At 39.9% G+C, this 13,678-nt stretch overlaps 1 protein-coding gene across 1 annotated transcript in view; it reads left to right on the forward strand.

Annotated features, from left to right (window-relative positions):
* Positions 1-13,678, forward strand: part of LOC126188954 (odorant receptor Or1-like) — a 248,796-nt gene that overhangs the window by 69,657 nt on the left and 165,461 nt on the right. The window contains exons 4-5 of the mRNA XM_049930750.1: positions 3,883-3,982; positions 10,996-11,109. Of these exons, the coding sequence (XP_049786707.1) occupies positions 3,883-3,982; positions 10,996-11,109 (214 nt within the window). The remainder of the gene's footprint in view (positions 1-3,882; positions 3,983-10,995; positions 11,110-13,678) is intronic.

Here is a 13,678-nt window from a genome sequence, read left to right on the forward strand (position 1 = left end):
ATTTCTATTTGACGAGAACATTTTTTCTCAGATGTTTTTCATTCATGGTGTGATTACATGTAATCCTATGTAATTTTTATTCTGATAAAGACGGCCTTCGTGCTGTCAAAACCATGGTCAATTTGACAATTTTGTGCAACCGAGGTTGCTGTACATACATTCTGTAGTACAGTGTTTTGTACTGCAGCACTGCAATAACGGCCTGTACACGTTCTGGCGAGGCGCCACGCTTACCTGAAAGCTGTGTCTGAGTCATCCGACCATTTCCTCTGACGAGTTCGTCAACTCTGTTCTAACGAGTCTCATCTGTTGCCGTACGCGGTCACATCCACTCGGAGACCTATCATACATTCTGAGGTTAACACCACCGTTTTCTACATTAAGAGCACGAACAACACAATGTCGCACATCACTGGTGTCGACACAACCAACGGTCACCGTATACAGCTTTCATTCTACTACAGGTTGCAGTTGAAGGTCCGTATTCTGCGGTTACAAACCAAACTCGATTACAGCAAGCTGTTTCTCAGGCACTGACACTGTTACGTTAGACGGTGTCATGTTACACGCTACAATCCAGGACCCCCTAGCGACAGACGGTTGCAACTTGCGTCAGCGAACAGGCAAAGTCGACCGTATAATACGCATGACATGTAATACCTCAGCCGATATTGAGGACGGAATAAAAAATTCACAGGTATTACTTTTCACTACGCCCTCGTATTCAAGGTAAATCAGTTTAACACTGATTTGTCGATCTTTAAAGAGCAGAAACAATGGGTGGTGTACTGAGTTTTCCCGCTATATCTTGCCACTTGTAATGTTACTGTTCTTATAGCTCATCTGAATATCAATATGAACATGTAAGCTTAGCAGCCAGTGACATTGGTGAGTTCTGAGAATAAGTAATACTGCACATCTGAGCTATGGCCAACTCGAGAACATTTTTTCCTCGCACGTAACATCTGGAGTAACTCTCCCGCCCCCCCCCCCCCCCCGTCCCCCGCTCTTTCCCTCCATGCTCCATCTGTCATTTGTTGCCTTTCCTTCAACTTCTATTTATTTTGCTCATATCATAAACATAAGAAACCGCTATGACGCTGAGTGGTAGTGTTAACGCTTTTCACGCAATGGACTCGGGGTTTTTAAGTCGGTTATAGCACCAATTTAAACTTACACAGCATTCACTGAAATTGCATCAGATGAAGACATTTGGACCGAGCAACATGACATTTACTATTTACTTACCGATAAATGTCAAAGCAAAACTCTGTTATTATAAATACGTTACCTTGGTTCTTGGGGAATACGATGCGTGCATGATACGTCACAGGCATACGTCGCCATTGAGGTAGGACATACGGTCTAAACTAGAATGATCGAGCACAGCCTGTGCCTTGGCCTCCAAGATCACTTGACCTCAGTCTTCCGGGTTTTTCTGTCCAAGACCTCTAAAAAGAGGAGAACTGGAGCAACAACCGAGCAGTACTGCAAAATTTAGGAGATGATGCTAGGTTGTTTTGAAAGACTTCGGAACTGCTAGCAGAGACGTGTATGATATTGACTCTAAATGTGAGTACGACGTATAGTAAATTGTGTATCGTGCTGAAGTAATATTATCTTTATTGTATTTTCTGTTAATAAGCTCTGGGTGAACTTTGAGCCAAATCGCATCGGGGCTTGACCTTAAGGTATACATTTAAAATACAGTTACAATAAGCGGGAAAGTATTTGATGACTCGCGAACTCGTAATCACATATTCGCAGTTATTTCCACAACGACTAGTTTGCAGACCTGCGCTCATTGGAGCGTTTCTGCTTCTTTTATCGTATACAGTGACCTGTGTTAGTATTCGCTACTAATTATGATACTCGCTGTTTTACGACAGGTACCTCTGGCATCCCGCTAAGCATGGTGTTGCAAGAGGCCGATAGTGTCGCATGGGCTTAAACTGGCTCTGCTGTGGTAGCAATGGATGAGCCGTAGCACCGCGTTTAGGGCCACAGGCACTTGGATTCGCTCAGCAGAGCGATGGCAAACTGTCGTGGCACGGTAGCGAGAAATGACTTTGATATGATTCGTCTGCTGCTGATAAGAAAATCGGTGGTGAGAGATGTCTGAAGGATTAATGAAACTGAGCAGAGCAGTGGCATATAGCGTTTAGTGAAGTCGAGTTATAGTGGAAAAAACCGACACCAACAATAAACACATTAAAATTGTTGGTTGATCTGGGGAAGGGAACCAAACAGGGAGATCATATATTAAATGTACTCGCAGTTCCGAATATGGACTACCATCTGTTGTATAATGAAGTGACGACAGTGAAAATGTATGTCGGACCGGGATTCCCCGCTTTTCTCCTTACCATTAGACCATACGACCGGGACTCACTGCCAGACAGCAAACGGCCATGTGTCGTCTACTCTGTGTCTACAACCTGTACTCGGGCATCCATTAAGTATACTCCCACACAAGGAGGAACCATTTTAATTGAAAGTCGTTTGCCCGGAGTCGGCGGACAAATACGACATTGCAGTGCCTGTACTATTCCGAATTACGATGCAAAATTCCTTTGAACATGCATGCATATTAGAAGGTACTTTACTTCGTAATTCGAAATGACACAAGTACTTCAATATCGTAATAATGTGTCGTTATTATTAATCGGAAACCAATGTAAGACGATTGAATCTGTTTCTCGAATCGTACTGCATCTTAGTTTGGGACAAGAGAGAGATAGAGAAAGAGAGAGAGAGAGAGAGAGAGAAAGAAGAGACGTTTAAGCCGGCAAGCTACGAGACTATAACGGTTACCAGTTCAGTTCAGCTTAGTTAATCTTCAACAACACTCAAAAGAAATAGTTTTCTAGAAATAAGTACGGCAATTATTTTCTCTTTCTTTTCATTTCAATTCGTTAGAACAGGGCGATTGAGATATTCAGCTTATCTCGCAATATAAGAACACACAAATCACGAATTGATGAAAACAGAAACTGTTTCTCGCTACTGTATTTTGTTTCCCTTGCTTAATATCTCCACATTTTCCAACAGATTGAGATGGTACATTCGCTGAGACACTGCATTTGTTTTCGCGTCAACCAGGGTTTGAATCCGTGTGTCCTCATGCCAGAATTGTAGTTTCTGGATCATTTGAGGCAGTTGCTAAAATAGTTCTTAGAACAGCGACACGGCTTATTCCTTTCTTCAAACATCTCGAACTCAGCTATTCCGTTCCTAACGGCACCATTGTCCACGAGACGCTACTCTCGAACGCATCATCTCTGCGGTCTCAGGTTCACATCATTAATAATTCTGGCCGTCAAACATCTTGTCATATCTACATTTATAATCATTTGTGTATTGTCATGTACTTAACATGTGATAAAAAGTTCATTTCACGTACATATGGGCCCATGTACCAATTTTTCGAAACGTTACTGCGTTTCTTTGCAAGATCATAGTTCGCAGATTTAAAAAAGTGATGAAAGGAAGCAGTAAATTGATCAAAACGAAAATTATGAAGTGAACGTGTATCTCTGCAACAAGGCTGTACGAAAAGTAATATATCGCCATAAAAATTGTGGGTTAAAGTAGAAAAGGCGCAATTGACAGTCCAAATACTCTTGTGTTATATTAGAGTTAGTTAGAAGAGTGATATTTCAACGTTGAAAGTATGGACATTGCAAAACTTGGTTATTGGAGGTGTCGGACATTATATCTCACGATCAAAAGTATTACCCTACTATTTAATAACTGTTTTCCCTACAATTTTTATGTAGTCTCCATACAACATGAAACAATATTACATGTAAGGTTTAGTGGGCATCAGAGATTTTAATACAAAAAGTTCATAGTTTTCATCTTTCGCTAATTTTGTTACAGATCTGTGTCCCTCTTACAGTCAGCAATGAGTGCGTCCATATTCAGTCTTCTGTTCATCAACATGGGAACCCTATGCTCCAGCTTGTTTATCGCTGCCGTAGTAAGTATATCCTTTTACTTTTTCTTTCTGAAAACTAAACATGGCGTATTTATTAGCTTGTTGTTACACTAGCTTTTAAAACGCAGCACAAAGTGGTTCAGAGATTGGAATTGTATTCAGCAAGATAAGCAAAAGTATACAATCTGTGGCAGCTGTCCCCATGGTGCATTTATATTAAGCGTAGTTTTGTGTAAGTATCGTTTAGAAATAAAAACAAAACAACTAGACTTTTCTTAGCAATTTTATTTTTACGTGAAAGTCTGTACTTCAGTATACTTTTATAAATAATTGCCACCAATATTAAGGCACTTGTCGTATCACACAGCCATCTCTCCTCGTAGAAATGTCTCCTAATTAGGCAACAGCTGCATAAAGCACACTTCTTGACATTTGAGGAAACTCTCCCTCACTTTTTACTCAACTTTCTGTACCAAATCGTTAATAATGACTGAAGGCCCCCAACTTCGTTCCTCAACTTGCACATTCGTTCAGCCGTCTGTAAATACTCTCTCATTTCCGTACCATTCTGTCGCTCAGAATATTTACTCCATTCTCTTTCGCGGTCTGATGGTGAATTTTAATCCGCTTTCATATCATTAGCACTAAGGAAACTAATAACAGCTCTTATATCACAATGGTCGGGTTTCGCAATCAAGGCATTTCAGATACTCACAGACAAACGTAAACACAGCGAATATTGATGAAAATCATGCATTGGTATATTTTCATTTCAGTACGGTACACGCTTCGTACCACGGAGACACAGATTACACTAAATACATTCAACATTAGTAATTAACTGGTAATACAAAACACAGATTCTCTAAAGAAAACTGAAACCAGTGGGTATGTAAAATTTGTGTTGAGTGATGTGAGGGTTTAATTTAGGTATAGTTAGGAAAAAAGCTGTTGGGTTAAATAGAGTTATACCAGTACGTCTCCGATCACAACTTACTCATGTGTCATCATTTACATGAAAATATTTCTCTTGGAAAAAGAAAGAAAAAGCGATCTCGTACTTTCGCATGGCAGACTATGAGGAGTTGTTCAGCTGCCTAATCAGGAACAGTTTACTTTCTCCACACACAATGACCTCTTTCTTCGCGGTGTGTGAAAATTATGTCCTAAATGTGTCTGACGAGTGTAGCACGAACTCTGTCCACAAGCCCTAGAGGGGCCAGTTGGTTCCGACCGTCCACCGTGTCATCCTCTGCCAGTGGGGTCATTGGGTGTGGTATGGAGAAGCGTGGTGCCAGCAAACTCCTCACTCGGTCGTTATCAATTTCTGTGGTCTGAAGCCGCTACTAGTCAGTCAAGCAACTATCAGTTGTCATCACGATGCTGAGTGCAACAAATTCTAGTCCTCCCACCAATGAAAAAGTCCTGACAGTACCAGGAATCGAAGACGGACCCTCCAAATGGTAGTGAGCTGCGCTGACCACTAAGTTACAAAGGCTGACATCTGTTGAGTGTAGAGGACCGTAAATAGGGCGTGTGTAGTGTGATGATATGTTTGTGTTGTGTATGATGAGAGAGGGGTGAAGGTGACACCCTGTGCTGACACATAGGCTACACCACTAGAATAGCGCTGAAGAGACCACTGTGTTTAACGTCCCCAGCTGATGGAAGGATCATCAAGAGTCTTACAGTTCAGGGATCATTGTGGGGAAGTTTGGAATTTAGGGGAGAACGTCCATGCAAAGTCCATCGTCAGAAACATTAGGCCGTGACTGTAACCTCTTTCCAGTCATTTCCGGATTCGAACCGAGTACCACCAAGTTGAAAACTACTGCGCAGACGCACAGACGTGCTTTAACGTTACGTATACCTTTTGGAGCTCATGCTTCATAAACATTTTTCTCTTTTTTTGGTCCATACTATCACCTCTAAAAGTTTGTTGTTGGAGTTGTGGTTCACTCAACACATTCCTCCTGCACTCTCAAAACTTACCGGCTGCAAGATATAACAAAACCGCACAAAGAACTCATCATAGTAATATCATGTGCAAAAACTCGTGCTGTGGGGTAGCTATTTGCGATATTTCTATAATTGCAAAAAGTGGGACTGACAGAACGTGCAAAATGACAAAGCAGGATTGGCTAGAGGTGAAATGCAAAACTATAGCAGCACGTAGGGATATGATAAAGGTAGACGACGAATATTGGAAAACTGAAGAAACATCATCATCAGGAGGTAAGATGATAATCAAGTACCAAGCAAATAATGGAAGATTCAAATGGTTCAAATGGCTCTGAGCACTATGCAATTTAACTTCTGAGGTCATCATAGAACTTAGAACTAATTAAACCTAACTAACCTAAGGACATCACACACATCCATGCCCGAGGCAGGATTCGAACCTGAGACCGTAGCGGTCGCTCGGTTCCAGACTGTAGCGCCTAGAACCGCATGGCCACTCCGGCCGGCAAACAATGGAAGACCTAAGGGTAGAAAGAAGAACATGAATGACTAATATAATGGACAGAAATTGAAAAAGAATTTTATGGATAGGGAAGAGGAATTGGTTGGAGGTATTTAGGAGGTATGGTACTGTGAATAGAATGTGACAGAGCACTGGAAGACCTAAGTAGAAACAAGACACCTAGAGTAAATGACTTTTACTCATAATGAATAATATCCGTCAGAGAAACAAGCGTGACAAAACCGCACCATCCGGTATCCACCCTATATGAGAAAAGCGAAATACCCCCAAAAGTTCAAGGTGAAGTTAACAGTCTCGATGCCAAAGAACGCAGGTGCTGACAATTGTATTAAGGAATTATGTGTTTAACAGGCCTTGGTTACAAGACAATTACAATGGTAATTATTTACACGTGAATGAAAAGACTCGTAGAAACCGACCTGGGGAAGAACAGTTTGGGTTCCAGAAATATGTATGAACGTGCTTGGCAATAACCCAATCCATTACTTAAAATACAGACTGAAAAAAGACAAATTAAAAATTATAATATCTGTAAATTAAGAAACAGTTTTTGATAATGTTGAGTGGGATACACTCTTGGAAATTACGAAGTTATCAGGGATTAAAAAACAGAAAGTGAAAAATCATCTACAGAAACCAGACAGCAGTTGTAAGAGCTGAAGGACGAAAAAAGAGAGGTAGTAATTGAGGAACGAGTCAGACATGTTTGTAGCCTATTAGCCTTCCTCCACGTTATGCAGTTTGTTCATTGAGTATACCCTTTAACCAAGGAGAAATTTGGTGAAGCAATTAAAGATCACGAAGAAGAAACATAAACTTCTTTTTACCAATGATATCGTAATTCTATCACAGACAAGAAAGGACATGGAAAATCAATTGAAAGGAACGGCCATTGATTATAGAATAGAATATAAGATGGATATTAATAAAAGGAAAAAAAAGTAATAGAATTCAATCATGTGGTATCAAGGGAATTAGATTAGGAAACTAAACACAAAAAGCATCATATGAGTATTACTATTTCGGCAGCAAAAAACTGACTTTAACAGAAGTAAAGATGGTGTAAATTGAAGTAAAGTTTTTCTTTAAAAAAGGACAAAAATATCAACATCTAATATCTAAACTAGTTTTTGGGAACGTGGCCTTATATGGAAGTTAAATGGTGACCAAAAACAGACCAGACAAGGAAAGAATAGAAGCGTCTGCAACGCGGAGCTAGAGAAAATGGTGTATAGGTGGGCACAGGTCTAATTATGGGCACCCCTCACGAAGAGATGGGAAGTGCTGCAGTCTGGCGACCAGGGCTGAGAACGGTGCCTGTTGTTGATAGACGATAGCAGTGGATAGTTGGAAGCATTGTTTTAAGCAGTGTAGCTAAAGCGTCGGTTATTGTGTGAATTGGTGTTTGTTCACGACTGCAGACGTTTTGCAGGTATCTGAAATGGTTTTCTTTTTGTATCCTTCTGAATAGTTTAAAACAATTTCTCAGTGATATCCGGAATAACGGAATCCTAAGCTACTTTTAGAAGCACGTTTTACGTTACACACGCTTCTAGGTTAGACGTGATAGTGGCCATGTTGCTTAAGAATGGTTGGTGTAAATATGGACCCATTGTGTTGGTGTAAAAATGGGATCCTATTTACGGAGGGCCCATAATTACGTTATTTCTTCTCTTAAAGAGTGTAAAACATTTAAATAATTTTATAGGGATATGGTTGGTCGAATTTTGTTTGGAGATCATATATACAATCTACACAGCAACAAATAAAGGAATAGAATTTTCAAATTGCGATAATAGACCCTAGTGCTTTTGTTCGTCCTTGCAGAATGCCGAGAACGAAGATGAACTGAGAATGTAAGAACCAGAGGTATCAGTGGGATAAATCTCAGACGGTTTGTGCCATAGCATCTGTGTAAGCAATGGAGGCTTCCGTGAAAGTTGCAGCAAGAACATTCAAAGTGCCTCGTACTGCTTTACAGAGATTACGTAAACTTGATAAAATCCCTGAGCAAGCAATGCAAGAGAAAAAGCTTAGAAAGAAACCGATTTTAAATGCAGACCTCGAAAAATAGTTTCTTATCTCCTTGAGGTGGAGAAAAATTGTTTGGTTGAACTTTGGCGGATCTGAGAAGAATTACATTTTTACTTGCTCGGAGAAATTGTTTGACAACCCTTTTCAAAGGAGGAAAAGCGGACGAGCTTGGGCTGACCTTTTCCTTGAGAGACACAAGGATGAACCGTCAATTCGCAAACCTTGTGCAACTTTATATGCCAGAGCCTTAGGCTTCAATAAAGAGAATATGATGATTTTCTTTGACTTATTGGTAACGCTTTCAATAAACACTCATATCTAGCAGACCGAGGGTATAGCGTGGACGAGACGGGCATGTCGTTTGGCCAAAGCAAAATTCCAAAAGTGATAGGGGTGAAAGGGAAGAAACAAATTGTAGCTCTAACATCTGCAGAAAGAGGGGCTACAATCACAGTTATCGAATGTATGAGCGCTTCGGGACATTGGGTCCCGGCAATGATACTTCTCCCTAGAAACAATATGACCCAAGATCTAATGAGAGGTAGAAATTGGTAGAGCCCATCCTTCAGAATGGGTTCAAAACAATTTATTCATCGAATGGCTTGTTCGCTTCATCGAGAAAACATGTCCGACTGAACAAAGGCCTGTTCTCCTGAACTTGGACGGTCATTATAGCCACGTTCGAAATCAAGATCTGATTGACTTGACGAAAGAATACCACGTGACTATCATCTCACTTCCTCCACATTGCACCCACAAACTGCAGCCTCTAGATAAGACGTTCATGGGACCTCTTCAAACGTACTACAGCGAGGCAGTAAGAGTGTGGTTGCATCACAATGGGCGTCCTCTAACACATTACGACGTCATGGAGGTTTTTGGCCAAGCCTACCTTCGTACCGAATCAGCTGAGACACCAATAACTGGGCTGTACCCTATGAGCCGTTACATCTTCACCGACGCTGATTTCATAGCTGCTGAGTTGGTTGCAGGAAAATCTTGCTCCACAGTGGAACTTAATGTTTCTGAATCACATGCTCCTCTACTTGCTACCTCTGGATCATCGACATCATCTGCTTCTTCTTCGAGTTATCCTGATGTACAGTCACATCAAGCTCTAGCTATGACAGTTTATGCAATTTCACCATTCGACATATCTCCTGTCCCCAAGATTATGAAGAGCACGGAAAGCAGTAACCGCCTGCCACATCAATGAACCGCCATAAAAAGATCACTTGACAAAGTCGCTTGACGAAAGTGCTGTCAAGAAAAGGTTGTTGAGGTGCAAATTCTAAAGGCCTTCAAAGAAAGAAAATTTGTTCCACAGAACTATCTGATTCATTATCCTATTCTTCAGGTTCCTGCAGCCCTCACCTTGTGGGCAGTGATAATGACCTTGATGTGAACGAAGGGGTAGACTAGACTCAAGCGAAAGCTCTAATTTAGATAGCTGAATTTATTAATAATTCAAATTGCATAAAATAATAGTACAACAATATAATGGTCGAATATTGTAATTATGTACATGCAGGTTTTACTATACTATACCTAACTTCTACTAACAGTTTTGACATGTGTATGTAAGATGTGCTTTGTAAGTGAATTTTTTACACTTAATACGGATTTTTGTTATCAGTTTTTTCACACAGATGACATCTGCCTCCTGGAACGATTTTCTTCCGATGTGTGTCTCAGACTCTTAGAACATATTCTGAGCTGACACATAGTAAAGTGTCTGGAACAGAATTACCTCCTCCAAGCCAACAATCCTGGGTCCACAATCCAAGGCATACTTTCCTCACAGGACGTCCTGTAAGCTAGGGATCAAAGCAGTCACGTAGGTGTAGTATTTTTAGAGTTCCAAAAAGGATTTAACAGAGGAACATACCCAACCTTATTAACGGAAGTACAATCATTTGGGTTTTCTAAGTAAATGTGTGACTGGACTGAACATTTATTGGTGGGAAGAACGGCGTATGTTATCTTGGATTGAGAACTGTGAACAAATGTAGACGTTTCTTCAGGCTTGTGTAAGGGAAGTGTGTTTAGGACCTTTACTATTCATGTTGTATATTAATGACCTGGCGGACTCTATTAATCGTAACCTCAGACGTTCTGAAAATGATTTGACCCATGATGAAGTATTGTCCGAAAGAAACTGCATAAATATTCAATCAATTCTCGGAAAGATTTCAAAGTGGTGCAAAGACTGATAATTTTCATTAAACGTACGATAACCTAAAATAGTGCTATATTTATATGTATTTACATTACTATTTGTTTCTGACCTCAACGACAGGCTTATTTTTTCGCTTATCAAAGAGCGACGGGTGCTGTGTTAAAGAGCTTCATTGTTATGACGGGTGTCTTAGCGGTTGTATGCGCTTGGTAGCAGGCCGCACTGGCTTGGTGTGTGTTTGTTGTGTAGAATGTTCGATCATGACTTCTATTGTGTATGGAACTGTTGGTGTATTAGTGGTTTATGGTTCTAACTGGAAAATATTTGCGTATAAATTTCATATTTTCTTTCATACAGCTGTTGCAGAGAGATGGAAATATAGGAAAAGCGATGAATGCACTTTTCTCAATACCTGATCTCCTCTACGAAACTACAATTTTCTGCATTTATGCGCACATCATGACCGACCAGGTAAGTGACAAATTGTATGATTTAGCATTGCTCTGCGAAAATGTCTTATTTAATTTTTCCTTTACAATGAGCTTAGTGCACGTAAAGAGAGCAGAAGGAAGGATACATAGGGAGAGGATAGGGGGTTCTGCGACTGTTATCTTTAACATTATTCATTATTTTATCTGTTGAAATTGTTTATCATTTATTTAATTGCCTCCATTGCTCGAGAATGACAGATGCAAGAATCTTTATAGATTAGATGGTTCGACACGTTATGGGTAGATTTGAATAACTTTGTGACAATTTTAAAAGTATAGGCAAGGAATTTAGATTTGTTTCTCTGTCTTAAAAGTATAGCTTGCTGGCCATTTCAGTTTTTTTAACCGAAATGTTTCGCGTACAGCTGTTGTCGAATGTCACTGAATATTTTGTTGAAGGTTAGCTACAGTAAACACGAACAATCATTACACAAGTATGTTCAGTATGTACACAGATTAAACACAATCATAGAGATCAAGTCCTATACACTTAGTTTTTATCAATTCACGAAAGTTGCCTGCACAATCAGTAGAACATTTTCCTCAGGAAAATCCTATCTGTATGACAATAGAAATCTGCATCAAAACTGTAAAACGTTTTTCGTGAAAGTGGATAATGTCTCATCCACACTGGAAAAATAACAAAAATTTCTCGTTAGCGTCGACTAATTAGACTTAATAACTACATTCTATATGAGGATATTATGCAGGTGGAACACAATAACTACAAAATACCTTCTCAAGGAGAACTTTAACTAGAAAAACAAAGTGTAAAATATTTATCCTAAGTGAGCATTACGAGTACAGTTGACTCTCTGCCATGAAAAAGAACAGAATATAAGTTTAACGTGCTGAGTCATTCCCTAGGACCATACCCTTGCCTTTCAGTACGACTGAGATTTGGTCTAAATTACAGCTCGACTGTTTTCAGCCAAGAAGCTGTGGGGTTCTTAACTGAAAATATTTTTGGGAGGTAGTAAATTGTTTTCTCGTGAATGGAACAAATCTGACTGCATGGAAAAGGATTGCCCGACCTTTCGCTAAGATCGAAAACCCACAATTACTTTGTGATTACCGATGAATCACCGTCTTACCCGCTGTATCCAAAGCCCTATATTATATTGTTTAGGGCCAAATTACTGAATACTGACACAAATTCAGCTTATGTAACATACATTAGTTCGACTTTGATAAAAGTAGTAACACAAACACCGTATTAATTAAGGTAACTAACTGAGGCAACGATACTAATAATAGTAGACTCCAGCAAAGTTTTCCAGACCGTCAAATTTGACGTATTGCTTAAAAAAATGCGACAGCTAAAATATTCAGGTTGTATGCTGAAGCAGTTACAGAGCTTCTCGAAAAATAGACACCAACGAGTTGTCTCTGGAAATGAGAAGTTCTGCTGAAAACATGTTCTTTTAAGAGTGCCAAAGTTATCAGTTTCTTTGTCAATGACATCTCATCGCATCTGTCCTCCTGCAGGTATCATGTCCATGTCGACGATCTTCAGTGTTACCCGAGTGGTAGACATGAAAGAATCAATACTACTATCTTCCACTTGAATGACGATCTGTCTTCAGTTGTAAGGTGGGCTCAATATCTGGGACTTAAACGAAATGAAAAAAAGTCTCAAGTAATTTTAGAATCCCACCAGAAATTAATAAGTTATGAATTCCGCTTACAATTGCCTCCTATTCTTCCCGACAGTATTTGACAGAACTTATCAAAAATATTAAAGAATCTGCGTGACCTTCTCAACAGGGCAGAAAACACGGCCACCTTATGCAGAGATAATTCCTACTGCCTCTATGTGCTTGAAAAATTTCGGAACATATTTCCATGGGGTGTGGAACGCAAACTTCTGCAATCACTCGATCTACCGAAGCTCCAGTTAATCCAGCACGGAACGAGTGAGAACTAACAATGAATGCTTGTCTGCGCTGTCCATCTGTTTCACCCAGTCAGTACTTCAAATGCCCAGTTAGGTCGCCGCAGTCAGACGACCTACGTGACTGTCGAACCCTGTGCTTACTTCATCGGTGCTCGGTGCACAAGAACACTAGTGCTTTGTATCGGAGATTAAGTAATTCAACACAAGGCCTCACTTATCTAGTACTCTAGCTGTGTCCAACTATAAAACAACATTCTTTTGTGTTGCTGCTGTCCGTCTCTGGAATTAGACGCTCTCTGCTCACAATTAAACGGTCTGTTACTCTTAAGAAGTGAAACACTTCTTTCTGTCTCGTCCATAAAGTTTCCGGAAATACCACTTGTAGGATCACTTTTCCTTCCATTAAATGTATTCTCCCAGCTACGTTGCTTGGTCTTTTAATTTATGATACGTAGAAAGTCTGATTAGTATTATCAGGTTAAATAAACCAATAAATAAATAAAAGGTTACGAGTTACGGTATTTACCTTGCACCCAAAGGAATCCTTCCGAAATCTGTTATTGGAATCGAGAGATAGGGCTTGTTTTTATTTAACTTCTGCGACAATACGAACAAAATAAAAAAAATTAACCTATAGAGTTTGCGTGTGTAT

This window comes from Schistocerca cancellata, chromosome 1, assembly GCF_023864275.1.
Source record: "Schistocerca cancellata isolate TAMUIC-IGC-003103 chromosome 1, iqSchCanc2.1, whole genome shotgun sequence".
NCBI classification, from domain to species: domain Eukaryota; kingdom Metazoa; phylum Arthropoda; class Insecta; order Orthoptera; family Acrididae; genus Schistocerca; species Schistocerca cancellata.